We start from the raw sequence: 20,137 nt of genomic DNA on the forward strand, positions 1-20,137 counted from the left end.
CGTCCTTAACCCAGACCCCAAGAATCAACTTCTTCTTTATACAATTTATTCTATCTATTTTTCCCCCCCTTGTACGGCCGTGACTAAACTAATATTCAAAAATAGAATTTTCTTGTAGAGGCACGTGCAATACAGTTCTACCTTACAGTATGTAAATAATATTAATATTTATTTTGTGTCATACAGAGGAATATCTGTGGTTTATAGATTTTGTGCTCCACAATGCAGTTGCTCTTTACTATCTTTTCACATCTCTGCAGCAGATAACAGGTCAAAAAATACGATTGAACCTTTTCTGGATAAATCAAGTACACAAGTTTTAGATAGAGTATGGTGGAGTGATGAGTCTGTCACTGGGTCTCATCAAGCAGCACTTTAGCTCTTGGGATATCCAGACAGGACATCAGAGAGTCAAAGTCTGAAACCTCCTTTCTTCAAAAATAAATCCCAACGTCATTAATGAACTCAATGGAGCAAATAGATACAGATTATTATTATTATTTTCATTATATTATTAACACGATCATGCTCCTCCCATTGTTTTACATCACAATGATTTGATCAGTTTTACTGCTGGCCTATGGAGGGGGTGGGGGGGGGGCCCTCTATTTTCTAATTTCTCTTTGCAGCAAGAGTTAATCTCAGGATGTTACACTTCTAAATTACAGAGAAATTAATTTTCAAATCTGTTGTTCTGATTCCAAAATACATTGTAATGTTTATAAGCTAGTAAATCCTTTTTAATATCAGTAGCGTGCGGTGGTGTTTCAGTCAGGGCCAGCGGTAACAAATTAAATTCGCCGCCATCACCTCCAGAATAGCAGATAATAACAGTGCGTCTCGCGCACCTGCCCCTGGGCCAATCAGTGAAGCTCATTTCAATGACGACACTGAGACCAGCGCTGGAAACTCTGCTCGCCCTCGGGCGTTCCGTCAATGACACATCAAAATGTGATTGGCTGATGGTACTGTCACTGAACATTTTAACCCAATAGGAACCGAGCTGTGATGCGTTTATGGGACATAGGAGATTTGAGCTCCACAAAATATAACCATTTATTGTCTGGATAAAGTTGCATGCTGAACTAGCAGCCTAATTGATTCCAGACACAGATTTCAGAATCACTTTTTAATCATTAAAAAAAAAAAGAAAAATCATTTTTGACATAGTTTTTGACAGGGCGAGCAGTGCTCCCTGCTGCCCATGACTGCACACCACTGTTTAATATTAACTTACCTCAATCAATTCAGTTCATGTATTTTGTTGCATTCTATAAATAGTCTTTGAAATAAGCAAAGGCTTAATTGATTAAAGAGCTTTAGATATTTCAATAAAAATGGATTCGCTTTTTTTCTCACATGAGTTATTTTAAATACATGGAATAGTCTTTGGTGACTAAACCTTTAAAAGTATCTTTCTGTTTCCCTCAGGTAGAGATGCATCTGAGCACCTCATTTATTAAGCCGTTTCTTCCCGACTCCACTAACAAAACTAAAGTAATCATTTCTGATTACTTTTCATTGTTGGCCTGTTGACACATTTTCATTCAGGTATAACATTTTATTGGGTTGTGGCAAAGTTGACAAATGTCTTTCCATCTGTCTTTTACTCTGTCGGTGATGTTGCCATAAACTAAGTAGAAAAACATGATCGTGTCTAATATGATGGAGTTGGAGGGCAACTTTCAGAAGCAGGTGTTTCTCCCTGCCTAATAAGCTTGACAGACTCAAACCCTCTCTAAGGTGCAGGTTTAACCTCCCTTGAAAAAAACCCCAAACCTGTCAGCTTAATGGCCCCTGCCTTATGCTGATAACCACTGAGGTGTCTCCAGCGCTGTGAAAGAAGGTGGATAACGCTCCTAAAGCCTTTGTGTTAAGGCACCGTGAAACACAGCCCAGTGTCTTTATGCTTTCCCCTTTGAAGTGAATTGACATTCAGCTCAGGACTTTGTTTAAAAATGCGCCTTCCCTCCTGAACTCTTCTGTTTTCCTTCTTTGAACTTTGGCACATTGTGTTTGAAAAGTTGGAGCCGCCGCCTTGTCCTTGAGAGCAACTTACAGGTTCAAAATCTGTTGTGTTTTTTGTTTGAATTCCTTTGCGAGTTGATTGAGGGTGCCAGTCATATAGGGCAGAGGCAGATGGAGGAGGACATGCTGGCACGCCGAATGGTGGGAGCCGCGGAGTCTGTCAAACTCCATCTCTGCCACAAAAATGGAAGTAGATGAGCGCATCTCTCAGTACAACCGCAGGACACTGGAGAGCGTGCAGGAGCGAGGAGGACGTGTGACGGGAATGCCAGAGCACCATGTCACTGCTGATGACAGTCAATTTGTCTGAGAGTCAAGGGGCTTTCAGAGGTGCACTCCACTGCAGGCTGCAGCAGGGGTGATGGAATTATTAAGGGGGGGGTACTTATCTGTTTTCCAGGACACACCGTACAACAGCACGTCTGTTCCACCGATTATCTAGCAGGCAACTGTAGCCTTTCACCCACCCATCTATCCATTTGTTGATTGTTGTTACACAACAGTAAATGTTGGGAAGCAGAAAAAGGGGTTGTTGTTTTAACTCGGGGGGGGGGGGGGGGGGGGGGGGGTCGCTGGGGGGTTCACTGGCCAAGATGACACAAATTCGTCTTCTTCTTCTTCTTGATTATTGATACGATAACCTCACATCCATTTTGTTAAACATAGAAGAAAGCTCCTAGAGTTTGCATTAGAATTAGTAAAACTTTAATGTCAATTACAGTCGTCATGGAAACTCATTTGATGTCATTTTTTTCCTGAGATAAAACATAACAGTTTTATATATCTAAAGACATAGCCTCAGCTAAATGCAAACAGTTGGGGAAAAAAATGTCTAAATTAAAATTGATGTGTCCTGCTAATGATATTGAAGCAAATTGAGATTATAAAAATATTGGCGTCAGTTCAGATTATTTGTTTATTTATTTATTTTATTTATTTTGTATTACTTCAATTATTTATTTATTTGCTGAAATGACCTGTAAACGACAGCTTGTGGAGTGGTTTTGAAGGTTCATGTGTGTTCTTAGTGGTTTCATGTCTAATTTCCTGTTTGTGGAGATGTGGGAGTGAGAACGGTTCACTACCAGTTATTATGTCTGTATGTCTGATGACCCTTGATAGCTTGGAGGAAAGTGTACTGAAAAGATATATTGCAGGTGATGACTCACTGAAAGAGCTGCATTTGCAATTTCAGATTTAGATGGCTTTTTTTTTTTTTTTTTTTTATAATTTCTTCTTGATTCCCATTTAACTATCTCAATTCCCACTGATTTCATCTGTAACAAATTGGGGGTAACTAAACTATCTCATCATATCTGTCTTTATTATGAGCATAATATCACATTGTACAACTCAGGCAGGGAAGAATTTTAAAGATGTTAGATGAAATTGTGTTTTACTTTCATGGGCAAATTTAATGGCCTCCCACAGTCCAAAAACACCTATTGAGGGTGGATCCTGACCTCACGCTGGGATTGGCTGTAATGAAAACATTTTTCTTTCCAAATGCAGTTTTTTTTTTTTTTTAATGCGACATGTTTTTTAAAATTGAGGTGATTTTCTTACTTACCTCCTTTTTTTTTCCACAAATATGTGCTATTTTCATGAAGCCAGCTCTTCCTGCAAAAGGTAGATGGGAACATGAAGCAGAAAAAAAAAAGACATATTGTATTTTGCAAAGTGTGAGATTTTCAGAGGTCTTCTTGTGCTGTTGCTTGCTTGCTTCTTTCTTCTATTCTTGTTGCCCTCTGATATCTGTTGTTTAGACGATGTGTCACATGAAAAGCAGACGTGTAGAAAAAATCCTATGTCATCCTGCAACACGTGTTTAGATGCAAAACTGGATGTACTTAAGAAAAAAACAAAAAACAAACTTGATATTATTGATTTTCTTTTTTTCTTTTCTTTTCCTAAGAAGTTACTTGATTTGGTGAGAGACCATTCTGAAAGCAGAGTTTCAATATGAGTACTGCATCCTGCAGGCTCAGGTATTTTCCTGACCCTCCGTGTTTAGTTTGTGTGCTCCTTTGCTACATGCTGGAGTCTCTGTTGGTGTTTTTAAAAAACCAGATATGATTATCTTCTGAAGATACCTGCTGGGTTTCAGTCTGGGATACACACAATGTTAAAATCACAATGAGAGCCAGACTTCATGGTTTGTCACTGTTGTGCAGTTGTAATTACTTTTAGTGAGAAATATTTTTTGGGCAGTCCCTTTTTCATTTCTTAATTTTATATGTATGCATGTATGCATACCTAAATTCATTATATTTCACTACAATCTTTTTTTGGTTTACTTTTGTTGGAGCCAAAATCCTTTGTTCACTCACCCTCATGAGGAAGGGGGGGGGGGCGAGGAGGGGGGTGAGCCACGTTTCTTTGAGAACAAAGAAACCATGTGCTCAACCCTGGAAAATTCGCCATTGATCACATGACCCCCCCCTGGGGGGCCCCCGGGTCCCCCCTCCTCTAGCTGCGGCACTGCAGCTCGACGGCAGGGGGACCCAAAATCCCGTCATCACCGGGTCACCGGCCCGGTGACGCGCAAGCCAACCCCGCGTGGATTGGCTGAACCACGGCCAACGCCGCGGGGAGCCCGGAAGACATCATAACGGTATAAATTCAGGCCCGGGAAGAGATCCAGCCTCTTCCAAAACGAAATCGCGTCAACCCAGACGCACCTTTTCGTAAGGAGACAAAGCGCCTCGTGTTAACGCACCTGGACCGGGCCTGAATTTTCTTCACCTCGCTGGACGAGCTCAAGAAAAGCGGGAATTCCCTTTATTTTTGGTTTCCCCTTTTTTTTTTCTTCCCTTTTTTTGTTTGCATCCTCCGGACCCCGAGCGCGCGCTGCAACCGCACGCTCGTCTGCAGACCGACCTGAGCATCGCTTCTTCACTCCCCCCCTCATCGCAAGAAGCTGCTGATCGCCCCTCGGATCACACTACGGGTTTCCCCTCCGTAGTCCACGTCAGGTCTCTATTTTCTGGGACGCCAGAGAACCGCCCGCGGCCACAAATCGACGGATTTCACCTGGCCACGGAAGCACGTTTCCCCCTCGTCCAACCAAGTAAGGCTTAGAGTCTGGGCAGGAATTAGAATAACGTGATATTATTATTGCTGTGTGTTTATTGTTGGTACTTGTAACTTTGGGACGCCGATCCCTGTTTCTGAGTACTTTTGTGTCTACGCGTGGACGGCCATCCACGCGAATCATCGCACGCACGCGCGAGCCTCCTCATCCTCAGCTCACGCTTCTGCTCCCAGAGTCCATATCTGCCTGAACAGCCGTTTTTGGACTCTGTACGTGTAAGCTGAGGCGGTCGCGTCAGTGTACACAGTCAGACACCCCCTCCTCTCTCCTCTCTCTCTCTCCTCTTCTCCTCTGTTTCCCTGTTCACTAACCAGCGCACGGTACGGCCGCCGCTGCCTCCAAGCGCCTCCTTTCAGTGCGTCCCTGGGACCGTGTGTAGTTCACTGCGGCTCGGATTTCTCGGCCACAAGGAATCCGGCGCGCTCCCGACGGCTACGGCCCGTGCGGAGCTCAGTGACGTCACGCTATCCCAGGCAGAGCACGCCGAGCGCCTCTGGTGACCGGGTGGGTAATCACATCGATTTCCTCGCCGGGTCGCCGAGCCGTTTGGCGCCCTCTGGTAGTCGCGTGGGTAATTGCAACCGCTCGTACCGCCATCTGGTGGTTGCATTAAGTCATCACAACTGCCCCGCGCGCCGACGCGCACCTAGTGGCCAGATCGGGTGATTACACCGGACCGCCGACGTCTACCTCCCTCTGGTGGACGTTCGTGGTCATTACCCTCTCACCAAGTCACGCCCCTTTCGCTCCACAAACCCGCACACACACACACACACATCGCTCCCCACACTCGAACACACACACACCCACTCACACACATCGCTCCCCCACACTCGAACACACACACACACACACACACACACTCACACACACACACACACACTTTATTAGCTGGCTTTGTTTTGTATTGTGTTGTTTTATGAGATCTTGCTTGATGTTTATTGATTAGATGTGATTCATAGATTGATGATTTAGGAATAGACGTTTGTTAATAAACACTTAATAGTTGAATTGAACGATTCTTGGTGGTTTTTGTGTGCTTTTCAGCGACAACTGCTGGTTGTAACAGTCAGTGCTCGGATTTACAGCCTTCCTTTCCTGCTTCAGTTAAATTGCGATTATCATTTCAATCAGAAATAATAATTTAAACATTTTAATTGAACTTTCTTTTTTAAGACTGATGTTTCGTTTAAGACCCTAACTTCAGCTGGTGCCCCGACTTTGATTAAGTAACGGTAATATTCAATTGATTAATAGTTTGAATGGTTTAAATCAATTTCAATGATTTTAACGCTTTGGGTAATTTAACACACCTAGGAGGCGTTGGCGAATGAATGCAGGTTTTCCACGGGAATAACCCGCATTGCTTTTAAATAATTTTAAGTGTTTCATCGCATTTTCTGTGGTTAATTACCCGCACTATTATTGATTGATCTGCTACCCAGTTAACCTAATCACAACTTGAATTGTCTCTAAGCTATTGTTCATTTATTTTTGTTGCAGATAGATAATTTGTATGCTTTATTAATTAATAAATTAGTCAATTTATTCAATTAATACTCAAGAGTGCTTTTAATCATTTTTAAGTGGTTTTCGTGCATCTCAGCATCCAATTATCCAGTATTATTAATTCATAAAGCGCAAGTTTATCCAATTAATAATCCTAACTGCATTTAATTCAATTTCAATGGTTTAGCTCATTCAAATAACTCATTGTATTTAATTAGTAAACCCCGACTTTACTTAATTAATTCCAACTCCTCCTTGATTACTCCCGATTGTTATTAGATAAATAACCAAACTTGTTTGATTAACAATCCATTCTAAATTACTTGCAGATCACCTTCGGTGGTCCACTCCACCGAAGTAATTCAGCCTCCCCTCAGTTATTGACTTACAAATCGCAGGTTTGTTTCATTGATAACTTGAATCATAGGTTGCTCTCCGTAATTTAATCATCACTCGTAATCAAGTACCGTTGTTCATTGATAGGTCAATAGCCATTTGTGACGCCTTCGCAGCTTGAGCTTTTCCCCGGTTACTCCAGCGAGTCGCCTCCTGTGGGTCCACAGGCGCTTCGGTAGGTCACGCCACTGACCCGCAGTTGTCAACAAAGGAGTGACCCGTCACGCCTGTTGACCGGTCGTGCCACTGGTGGACCGCCTTCGCGATTGGACCCCGTGGAGGTTCCTCCCGTCAGGCGACCCTTTTTAGCTCAAAGCTGTTGGCCGATAACTGACTATTTACTCCAATCAACCTTTATAGCTTTGCATAACTTACACTTGGTACATTACCTTAGTAATCTATTACTCCAGTAATCCATTACTTTGGTGGCCTACCGCTAGTGATCAGTAATTGTCAACCCGTAAATAACAATTTACTTCTGTTTGGCGATTCGTTTATATGTAAATTACCTCTGACAGGGTAGAACCTTCCGGTAGCCTACCACTAGGGTAATTTGCATATTCTGATCACACGCTGACCCCAACACTTTTCCAATCTATGTTTAATTATTACACCATTATTTTATATTTAAAATAGGCTACACATGCGTCTCACTTGTCAAACATATATTTTTTCTATATTTCATAACAAATAACAGTGGAAGTAGTTCAGACATTCCTATAAGAAGCATACATCATTTAAAATCACTTGACAACTGAAATACCTTCCTTCCGTGTTAAACTGAGGCCTGAGGTTACATGACATGTAGCTTTCAGATTACTAACCACAAAACAAATGTGACTCTCACAGTGACTGTTAATCTGGGATTGGCTGCACCGGGTTGATGATCACATATTGAGGCTCAGCTGGATATGACTTCCACCAACAGCTTTAATACTTGAACTCTGACCTTTTTAACATGTGCACGGCTACCAATGTCAGAGGAGGACACGTCAGGCCGTACCTAACTCCAGGATCAAGACCAAAGGTGACTGGGCCTTTGTCCCCTGAGCCCCTGTGTAAGACATGTCCATGTGTAGACTGAACATTTTAAAACCTTCAGAAAACGTTTTCATTCATTATCTTTTACAGTAATTATGCTGAATGTATTTGATAAGTTTGTTTCCCTTTGCATAAACAGAAATGCATATTATTATTATTATTATTATTATTATTATTATTATTATTATTATTATTATTATTATTATTATTATTATTATTATTATTATTAACCGCTTTAAGGAATCACCTGGCAACAGACAGATTGATCTTTGCTGAATGACCAGACTAACTTTAAGTCATCACCTCAACTTGACTTGGAATCTTTCAGGTTTTGGGGCCACAACTGAAATAATTACTGCCTCCTAACTTGAGATTTTGAGGCCAATAATTCCTCCAGCAGTTTGAATCATTTTAAAGTCGACCATGTATTAACACACTATGTTCACCTGTGGGAAAATGCTAAAGATGACTCTCCCATAGAAGACTTGTGAATTGTTTCTGGACACATGAATAATAAAAGATTTTGTATTTCTTGTTTCTGCCGTGAAAATATTAATATTACTCCTTAGAAATAATCCATCACTTTATTCTTGCATCCATGTATCCATATGCTGGTAATTCTATACATCCCTCTCTACAATTAACCATTAATCTACTTCAAAGAATTAGAATTATCAATACTTTTACAGTGGGGTTTTTTTTAATCTTTTTTTTACTGTAGTACTTTGTAGGCATAGATACTGATTCACAAGCAAACCTTTTGCTGGACTATTTGAGGATTGTGAAAATTTCTGGTTCTTCAAAGTATTTTTTCTGCTCCACTTTACAGAGTGATTGAAAGGTTGATTATTATTACTCCGAGACACACTGTCATAAAGTACACTTCGAGGTAATGTCGTGGTAAAAATACCTAAGTTTATCCTGTCATCGTCAACACTGATAACTCTGGCATGAAGAAAAAACTGTGGAGGATCTTGTTGAATAGAGTAGGATATTTTTGGTCTCCAGTGTAAAGTCACACTATGAAGCTCTGCTCGCCTTTGGTGGTGATGTAATGGGCATCAGGTACTGGAACGAGGTTGGATGAGACGCCCCGGGGTGCACGAGGATGTAGTGGGAAGCACTGTTGCCTCATAGCAAGGAGACATGAGTTTAAGTGTGTTTCAGGGCCTTTAATGCATAATGTGAATGCTCTGCAGTGGCATGTGTGTTCTCAGGTTGCTGCATAGTTAATGAAGCAGGTAAATTCTCCTGGTCACTACAGTAAAGCCACAGTGTGGACTTGTGCTGTCTTTTAGCAGGGCCTGCAGTAGGCTAATAATCAAACAGGTACTGAAATGTATTTGAAAGATACACCCCCGAGTGGAAGAAAGAGCCCCTGGAGGTACTTGTACAGTAGAGCAGGATCATTTTTTTTCTGACCACTGCAGTAAAATCCACACCACATATTTCTCTTTGTGTAGCCTTCAGGGTGATATGACGGAAATCACAAACAACCAAGGTAAACAGAAATGAGTTTCTAAGAGGCACCCCAGGGTACCAGGGTGATGTAGCGTCCAGCACTGTCACATCACAGCAAGGAGACATGAGTGCACGTCTCATTCAGGGTCTTTTTATGCAGAACATGCATGTCACACCAGTGTCCATTTTTGGAGGTGGAGTTTGTTGGTGATATCATATAAATCAGACATAAGGTACAGCAAAGTTTAGGAGATTTAGGAGTGTTTTTTTGTTGTTGTTGTTTTTTAAGTGTGAACGTTTTACCTGAGTTTGCTTGTTTGGTTAATTAACCTCTGTCTCCCCGGGTTAGTCTTCTACAGGACTGGCCACCTGTCCAGAGTCTCCACAACCCAAAGTTGTATAGACAGTTGTAGAAGGTGGATGAAGGGACGGACGCGTTTGTTACCCCAGGTGTAATTACAAAACACACCCAGTAGGGAGCACACTTTTCATACCATTTTAGTAAAACTTTGTGGCACTATACATTTCTTTCTTTCTTTCTTTCTTTCTTTCTTTCTTTCTTTCTTTGCAGCAACCATCAGCCGGACTCTTTCTCAGAGCCTAAAGCCAATGACAGATCAAGGTCAAGTATAACACCCTGTGTTGAATCGCACGTTGATGATCAAAACATAACATAGACATCAAGATGTTGAAATTTCAATAGACGTGAGAAGGAATATTTTCAATGTATTAGTAAACCGCTGGTAATCCACTCATCAGAACAACGCTGAATGGAAACATCTCTGAATTTTAATATTTTGCATGATTCTGTTTTAAGAATAGAAAAACGGTGTGACTAAAGCATCAAGAGAGCCATTAAATTATTGAATTATTTAACATTATTAGGAATACATATGCATGAAGATGACGACCAGATAATAAGAAAATCCTTTTTTTTTTCCCAGCCTCGCGCTCCCCCTCAACTCTCCCTGAGGCCCGTGCCTTAATTAGTCCATATTGTATATCTGATCAAACATGCAGCTCACACATATGAAACCTCAAGGGTGCATAAGCATTTTGTATATTTCAACGTTGCTACGTCTATTCAAGCTCACCCTAATATTATTTTATTGATTTTTTTTATATTTTTTTGCAGTCTTGGTAGAATTTGTAAAATGCTAATTTAATTTACAAATTTTTAAACCAGCTCCTGATGCACTTGTAATGCACATGATTCAGTTCTATGCTCTTTTACTAAAGTCACATGAAGAATATATTCCTGTCTGAATGTGGATTTCTCTTTATCAACCAGAGATCTTGGTGAATTGTAAGAAAAATGTCAACATATGTTGTGCTGGTGTCTGATCAAATAGAATCATTTAGAGATAAGTATTTAAGTCTACATTATACGGAAAACATTGTGCACAACATGCCATGGATATTCAAATAGCACCACACAGCTAAAATGACCCCTCTCAGCACGTTTTCGTTTACAAACTCTGATTTGTTTCCTGCACGGCCATGACAAGTCCAAGAATCTCCTTTGAAAGATGAGACTGGTCTTCGAAGGTGGGCTGGGCAGTGCAGGTGTAGGGGGGGTTTATAGGGAGAGGGAGTCGCTGTAGCAGTAAACGGGCATCCCAAAGTCTTTGCCCATGCGGGTCGCGCGCCAGGAGCTCCGCATTGTGGCCCGGTCTAACTATCCGCTTCTTCTTGGAAACAGCGTCAGAGAGCAGCTGAGAGAGGCTTAACATTTCAAACGTCTGGCGGTAGGCAGCAAACTTTCCATCTATGAAAACTCTGCCATGTGGCTGCAGCAGTAGACGCTGGATACATCACATGGCTGGTCGCGAGGAATTGGTTTTCTGTCAACTTGTGCGCGCAGCCTCTCAAAAAAAATTAAATAATAATAATAATTTAAAAAAAAATCAGTGGCCGCACGAGTCGGTGTAGCGTATTTATGGATTTTGATTTAAGTCTTCTTCTTTTTTCTTTTTTTTTCAAACTAAAGAAGATGCGCTGAGGTTTCGGATGATTTATTAAAGCTGCGACCGTTTGGTTAACTGCTCAGTTTTTTGTTCACATCCGTGCGTAAAGCACCTCCAGACTTGAATACTGGAATAATATTTTTTTTAATACTTCATGTCATATAGTTATTTAAAACAAAAAACTAAAAAGTCACTTAGTCTTTGGGTGTAGTTTTGCTTTATTCTACCAACACAACATACTGCGGATTAAACGTGGGACGTGTTGACATTAGTCATAGATGTCCGCTCAGCTGGAAGGAGGCCTGCAGCTGGACACCACAGCAAAACTTGACGCACTAAAATCTGAGGATTTTGACGTGACGAGTCCTGACGGATGCGCCGGTCAGCAGAGCCGCCCCGGGGACGCAGCGGTGAATAAAGTGGCCCTGTCTGCAGAGGGCCAGCAGCAGAAGCCACGCAAGATGACCCGGAGCCCCAAATGCGCCCGCTGTCGAAACCACGGCGTCGTCTCGTGTTTGAAAGGCCACAAACGCTTCTGCCGCTGGAGGGACTGTCGATGCGCCTGCTGCCTGCTGGTGGTGGAGCGGCAGCGCGTCATGGCGGCTCAAGTCGCGCTCAGGCGGCAGCAGGCAGCGGAGGTGAGGAGGGCGCAGGGGCAGGTCAGTGGTGAGGAAGCGACTTGGGGAAACAGATAGTTAACCAAGTGACAAGTGGCCGACTCACATTAAATAACAAAAACAAAAACAAATGCGTAAATATAGAATGTGTCACAGTTATTTAGGGGAAGACAATAATAAAAAAAACCATAATGGTTATAGTTTGTTTGATGAAATATGGAGGATGAAAACTGTATTAACACAAGTATGATTTTCCCCCAAAATGGCCAGTGATTAAGTGAGAAACACAAATAGCCTACAACATGTTAGAGAATCTGCTTGGACCGTTTAAATGGGAAGAACTGTGATCATGGATTATGACAGTAAAGAGAAACTTAGTATAGCAAAGCTAAAGTACTTAAAGTTGGATGCATTGATCGTCCCCATTCATAGTCCAAAGAAGCTTTTGTCTTGCAGGTAGGCGTAAATATAGTAAGTCACATAAAAAAATAACAAAAGCTATTTTGTTTTTGCTTTGTGTGTCAAGTTTCTTCTGAAATACTTTAAAAATCAATATTTGTCTACAGCTTCTTCGATTTGTAAAAAAAATAAAATAAAAAATAGCCAATTCAAGATTTTTAAGTATTAATAGTACATTTAACTTCAAAATACAAGGGTGAAACAAAATAGAGTATTCCTATTTAGTACATATGTTATAGCACAAAACCAGAGCGGTGGAAAAATACATTTCTTCAAAGAATCCCAAAGACATCTTGTGTCTTACATAATGTATTCATGCAATTTAATTACCTTGGGGGAACAGTCATGGTGTAATATAATTATGTCCAAATGTCTCCTTCTTGTTCACATGTTTTTCTCTCAGGGTAAGAGGGGGGTCAGGTGTGCAGCTCCATTGCGGAGAGCAACGTATCAGTGTTTCACCAGAGCAGCAGCAGCAGAATCCAGTTTTGTGGCTGAGAGCATCCTGCAGGGTAAAGACTAATTAACATTTCTATTTCTCATTGGAGGTATTTCTTTCTTTCAATGCTGCAATGAAACTTGAGTCTGTTTTCTGGTGGATTAGATATAAGGACAGCCTTAACTTTTGGTGTAATGTTTGTAATTGTGCTGTAACGATATTTCGCATGTGTGTGTGCGTGTGTTAGAAGTCTTAGTCAACAATTTGCCTTATGTCCATGCAAAGTTATTGTAACTTCAAGCATAACCAAAATCTGAGTTTATAAAAGGGGCAAGAAAATGCAAACAAACATGAAAGTAATTATATTGACAATCTGAGTCCTCTTAATATCAAAAAAGTAAGTTTGTCCCTAAAGGACAAAAGTGAAACAAATGTGTTTGCTATCTTAAAAGGCCCGGTGTTTGAGTTAATATACATCGTGCTTCTTGTGTATGTGCATGAGTAGGACTTTCTTGTAGTAGTTTCTTTGTTCATTCTTAGGATGTTTTTCCTCATAACCATCCGGTCATTTATCCATCTTATTCTTGCTTCATGTACATGTTGAACACTGAACAAATCACCAGTCCGTCATAGGCAATTTAGAGTCATCACTTAACTGCATATGTGTTTTAGACTGTGGGATTAAAGATGGGTACCTGGATGAAAAAAATCCATACACAGGGAGAAGATGCTGATTCCCCACAGAGAGTGCCCTGGACTGAGGCCACAGCTATGCTTGTGTTGTCTAGTACTCCAGCATACCTTCTCATGAATGTGACATCCTTATTTTACAACAACAGGCCATTAATGAAACAAAGAGTGTGTGATAATACCCAGTGCATGGCAGTCAAAATGTGCCTGCAAATTTGTCTTCTCTCTCTTAACCTTCTTGCTCTCCCAGAATGAAGAGACCATAACACCGCTAACCAAGTGCCTAATTAAAATAATCAACAGAAAGTGCTCAGGCAGAGACATGACAAATAATTGGTTTTACAAAAGTCATTACCTGTAAATTGATTATGTGATTTAATATGTTAACAGCAGCACAAGGCTTTGTTTTCATGTTCAGGGTTGAAACCGACTGTGCCTCCTGATGATGACACCAACTGCTGGTCAAAGCAGACACAGCGAGACCAAGCACACATGTCGTGCCCCTCCATCAGCGCTCGCATGAGGAAGAGAAGAGCCTTTGCAGACAAGGAGTTGGAAAATGTGATGCTGGAGCGCGAGCTGAGACAGCGGGAGCTGCAGAATGACTTCACTTTTCCCTCCTCCGCCATTGTGCCCATGCTTCACCCCCCACCTTTGCCTATCTCCCCGGGTCTGCACTGCTGCCCTCACAGAAAGGACCCCACAGCCGCAGGCCCATCCAGCTACGTGCCTATGTACAGATATAAACCTCTTTTTGAGTGTGACTTCCACTTCTATCAGTTATTCCACCTAAAGAGCAGGTCCACCGCCGGAAGTGACTGTAATGAGTTTTTGTCATGCCGAAGCTCAGAGCAGAGTAGGGATGATCAGACTGGGAGGAAGGATTGTGAGAAGAAGAATCACGCTGAGCTAAATCCTATATCATCCCCTCCAAGACTCAAAAATGATGTCAGCACCATGTCGTGTGCAGGTCTTAGCAAATCGTCTTCAAAACCAACAGAAATAATGGGCTCAAATAGCTTTCCAGCAGTCACACTTGTTCTGTGCGGATCAGATCAGGCTGGACCAGACATCCATGCCCCCAGCAGGACTTTTGATCCCAGACCTCTGACAGTTAAAGGCTGGAGCACAGACTCTCCTGCAGCCCAGGCAGGACGTCATGCAGACTCTGTCAAGAGCCCTCACGGCAACTCAGGCAGGACTCCTGCTGTGAGGCCATTACCTTTCTCTGTAGAGGCTCTGCTGAGGGCCTGACAGGCAAATGGAAAGTGGAATATATTGCACTTTGTTATGTCTGACTAAGAATTGAATTCAAGCTTGTACATATATATATATAAAATAAAATAAAAAATAAATGCTCAATTTCTCTAACAGGTTTGCTTTTAAATGGCAATAAGTGAAACATTTCGAAAGAGCTTCCAGAAAAATCAATTACTATGTTTTCATCTAATATTTTTTATGAAAATGTATTTTACTATATAATCTAATAATAAAAATGTAACACGGAAGAATATATGGTCTTCAACTATATTTATTTACCTGTTTTCATGGCCCATAGTTTATATGGCACACACTAAAAAGGTGATATATATATATATATATTACATACACATACATATACTCTGCATTGACACTTTTCCATATATTTTTTATCTTCTCCTGCAGAAGGAATCTTTGGCGCAACCGTAAAACAAATTCAAAGAAAAAGTCAACTGCTGTTTGAACTCGTTTCTTATTTGTGCTTAGATGTTTAAATCACAGTTTAGATGTGTTGGGGTGATTTTCTGTGCAGCTCCAGGGTGCTATGGTTTCAAAGTAAGGTGCTGTTCAGAAGAATTTCTTAACTCCTTCAGAAAACAAACAGTAAAAGCAGCATGAAGTGAAAGCAGGTGGTTGGCCAAGAAGACAGTGAAAAGATACAATTTTTCTTCCACAAGGTTTCTGCAGAAAGAACTGGCAAAAAGAAAAAAAAAACTTGTCTAACTGAGGATATTTCTGCATCTGTTTGTTACTCTTTTTTTTTTTTACCAAGTGAGAAAAGTGCATTCATTATTCATTAGTAAACATTGTTGTTCTCCAGATCTGAGCCATTTTGTCAGGCTGGAGTCGGTCATTACGCTTGTGTAACCCTAAAACTCACTGATTACGTGGCATACTGTTTAATATTTCATACCCTATCGTTTCATCACACCTCTCACACGAGGAGGATGGGAAACAGTCACCAAAAGGGTGAAACGGAGGGAGTGAGTGTTGCCAAGGCGACATTGTTCTTTATTGTGTGCTGAGCCTGACGCCAACCGAGATTGTTTGAACACGCATTTGATCCATATCCTCTTTTTTTCCCCTTCTTCTTCTTCTTTTTTTTTTTTTTTTTTTTTTACTTTTTCCTCTCCTCTCATTCTTTGTTCTGCTCTGAAATCTCTCAGAGATTGGAGGTCAGATACTTTTGACAACTCTGGACCTTGTGGCGTCAACACAGAGGTGATAGAGCTGGGTCTTTGTTTGCGAGTGTCTACCAGCATATCAGAACCCCCCCCAAACCCCCCCTCTCATGTCTTTGCCGACAGTGAAGGGAGATTGGCCCAAAGGAAGATGAGGTTTTGGAGCATGAAAGCACTGAATGTGCTCCATTATGTTTTATTGTACAGTATCTATGACAATTTCGCAATATTAAAACCTCTTCCTTACAGAGAGCACAAATTGGCATTTTCACTGTGAAGATAGAACGATAAGCATCAGTCGCAAAGGGCTGATAATGACTTCTGTGAAGGATAACACCAGAGAATATAAATCAACCTCTCTGCCTCTCGGTGAATCTTGGGGAAAAGCTAATTTATCCATTTCCGCCGGGTTTCATTTCAGAGTGTCCTCACAAGAGGTGTTGTGGCTTTGTAGATAGTGGCCCCGTCTGCTCTTGAATGCCACTTACGTCTCACCTTTCTAGTTAAGACTGCGCCAGGGACTGACAGGGTAGCCTTATTGTCCTGTGCTCTTTGGTTAGGTTTGATTTGATCTGAAATTGTCAGTTTCTTAACATTTTCTTTGTGGACCACAAGAGGGGGAAACGAGAGAGAAAAGCAACACATGGGTGGGGGTGGGGGTTATTGGATTCTGGCCGGTTTGCTGACAAAGCAGCTTCAACAGGTTGAGACATGTTTTTGAATGTGTAACAACGTCGGCCCTTAATTCACCACCCTCTGCCTTTTGTCGCCCACCTTGGGTGCTCCTGCTGTTCATTCTCTCATTTTGCCTGATTTCCATTTCAGCCAGATTGATTTCACTCTGCTCCGGGTAGGAAAAAGCTTTGCTTTGGCGTCTCGCCGTAACTTTGATATTTTTATTCTCATCTTACACAGTGTCAGCTGCGGCAGTGACATTAAAGTTTGGGGAAGATAAAATACAGGAGCTCCAGAGAGCTGAGGAGGGTGGGGGAGGCATGGCAGGGGGCAAAGTCAGAGTTTTTGCACAATAATGCCCAGAATTACTCAGGTTCACATAAACCACATCAAATAAGATGTCACGCTACGCTCTGTTTGGCAGTAACAAGCTAGTAACTGATTATTTATTGAGCTTAGTAACAGTTAAAGTTTTTGAAGTTTCAGTCACCCTGTCACTGATTGTTTCAGTGCTCAATCTGCCCACTGCTCAGCAGTTAGACCAACTGCTGGTGTGAAGTGAAGGATTAGCGCCTCTTTAATCCTGAACTAATTATGTCATCATGACAGCAATGTGAAAGTTGTCAGTAACATTAGCAACGACCTGTCTCCACAGTACCTGTGATGAATTAGCAGCCTTAAATACGTTTCAGCTCATCTTCAAAAGAGCTCTTTGCACATTTTTGTTATTGATTTTTCATTCATTTTCTAATTACTGAACTTACCCTGAATCTGTTGCTTTGAAGGTGGCATACAGATTAAAGAGCATCTTCTGTTACCCTTTCAAGTGGTGAAAGCTTGATGCATAAGCTGAGGAGCGATAGAGCATTGTGCACTTCACAATATTTAATAATCATAATAAGTAGACGATCAATTGATTTCACTTATATAGCACTTCTCCACAGCTTGAGCAGTCTCCAAAGTGCTTTACATTGTTTCACCACATTCACCCATTCATACGCACTTTAACACAGTAATGGAGCCAGCTGCCATACACCCGGCTCAATCCATCCACTGGGAGCAATTTTGGTTTTGCGTCTTGCTCAAGGACACTTTGTCATGTGGACAGAATCGAACCTGCAACTTTCCGATTGAGAGACGACAACAAAGCCATAGCCGCCCACGTATGACATTTTTGACAGTTGATAAAGACAATAAAATCTAAGGAAGAGTTATTTCACAAAGTAACTTTACTTCTTTTATTTAAGACTTTTAAAATTATTGTTTGAGTTTTTATAGGCAAATTGGGGGTAATCAGGTATTTGTATTCAGTAACCTGCAAAACGTTTAAATCAGGCAATGAGGCCTATTTTTCTCATTCAACTCATAAGCAAACACTTTAGTCTCCCCTCATGGCTCTAATGACAATTATCAAAATGGTATTTGTTTTTCCCCTCGTTGCCTTCATTCCTTCTCCCACCTCTCGGTGTTTACAAGCTGGCGTGCGGCGAAGGTAACTTTTCATTCAAGGTAGTTTTTCACAAGAGCTGACTGAAAGAGCCTGACCTCTCCACCTTATTTTGTATAATGTGGTCGCGCTCCCCTTGGAGCGCTCATCAACCACATTCAGTATCAGAGTTCAGTGGCCAGCCTCTGATTGCCCTGCCAGGCCGCCTCATTACAGGGTGATACTACACTAAAAGCATATGTCTTGATGTGGCAAGGTCGTCTCCCCCGGTGCTTCTCGGAGAGCCACAACCTGAATTTAACACCATAATGTTTAGACAGACAAAGGAGCTCTCCAGCTTGATGAGGACCCTGCACTTGACACAGAGTTTTAAAAAGAAGGAAAGAGCCTTGATGCTCAAAGCATGTTTAATTGTGTGCTCCGAATGTATGCATTTGAAATTGATATGGCGATCTCATGTTTGACTTCAGAGTGAATAACAAGATAATATAATTTAGAATTTCAGGGAATCATTCCCGTTTTAAATGAGAAAAAAAAAGATGCCTGCTTTTGCACATTTGTGAATCACAACATGAATTATGTTGTGCAGGTGGATGAGTCCCCAACAGGTTGATTTCAGAAAGTACGATTTCGGAGCTGAACCTCTAACAGCCACTTCAGACTTACCTGCTGTTAGTTTGAATTGACCAGCGATAAGTCGCTTCCTGGTTGCTTGTGGACGTGACATGGGTTACATTTTGAGGACATTGGTGATTTTGTCCCCGCTATTTGAAGGCTTTCCATACTTGACCCTCACTGTGGGTATAAAAATGGTTCTCACTTCAGGTAGAAATTGGACCAGCAACTTGTTCTGTTGTTTGACCGAAGCCTTCATTTCTGGAAACAGCAACTCCAAAACTAGTTTGAGTATCATCCTCTTCACCATGCAGTCTTCGTTTCCATATTGGATTCAAGTGTAAAACCACTCTTTGAGGTGTGTGCACAGCTCCTTGGGGGATTATCTACCACCCTCATCTACCACCTACCACCCTCTCATATTGAAGTGTTTGGTACCAGCTGATTTTGAGGCAAAGAAATAAAAAAAATTTGATCTGGCATCGGCATTCAACAATAAAATAGGTATAACATCCGAATGTTACTATGGCTGTGAAAACAGCAAACTGTCATTGCACTTTAGCGGTTTGTTTACACAACAACGTCACTCAGAGTCATAGAAACCATGGTGAAACTTTTGGGAATTTTCCATCGCTGTGGAAAACCAAGGAAAATGCAACATTTCTGAAAGGCTGAGTGCTGCACTTGCAACACTACAGTTGTAGTAAAAAGTTGTGCACGTAGATCAACGATAACACAGGCGCAATCCAGCATGCTGTTTGTGTTGCTTACTCATTTTGAATTTAACAGCACTTCTCCAATGTAATGTACATTTACTACACCTTTACTTCATATTGATCACATGTGGACACACATTTCTTCCATCCACCAGTTTGAACGAACTGTAACGTGCATAAATGGCCGGTTTGTATAAATGGCCGTGTTTCCGGCATTTCAGCAATTGTTTCCAAAATGTTGTAGTCTAAACGTGCAAGTTTTCTGAAAGGAAAAATCATGGCATCTTCCGTCGATCACTGTTGTGTAAATGGCACCTAAATTTGCTTCAACAAAAACTGATCGACCACGGCTGGAGGGCAGCTCACCTCAGGAGCCCCTACAAGCTACAGGGACCACACTGAACTGTCAGCTACTTATGAACTTGTAACTCCTCCACAACACCAACTGAAGCAGGGCCTTATCGACATCAGAACCTATTACAATGATTAATTACATTATTCTCCCACTCTACTTGAACCATGGACAAAAGGCTTTGGAGTCC

At 41.4% G+C, this 20,137-nt stretch overlaps 1 protein-coding gene across 1 annotated transcript; it reads left to right on the forward strand.

Moving 5' to 3' along the window:
• Nucleotides 1-11,774: 11,774 nt before the first annotated feature.
• Nucleotides 11,775-14,963, forward strand: dmrt2b (doublesex and mab-3 related transcription factor 2b; the record flags this gene model as incomplete). Its single annotated transcript, XM_080472794.1, has 3 exons — nt 11,775-12,155; nt 12,976-13,084; nt 14,120-14,963. 3 exons carry the CDS (start codon nt 11,775-11,777, stop codon nt 14,953-14,955), a joined length of 1,326 nt encoding a protein of 441 aa, XP_080328920.1. The 3' UTR covers nt 14,956-14,963.
• Nucleotides 14,964-20,137: the final 5,174 nt, after the last annotated feature.

Source organism: Lipophrys pholis (genome assembly GCF_963383615.2).
Source record: "Lipophrys pholis genome assembly, chromosome: 10".
In the NCBI taxonomy this organism is placed as follows: domain Eukaryota; kingdom Metazoa; phylum Chordata; class Actinopteri; order Blenniiformes; family Blenniidae; genus Lipophrys; species Lipophrys pholis.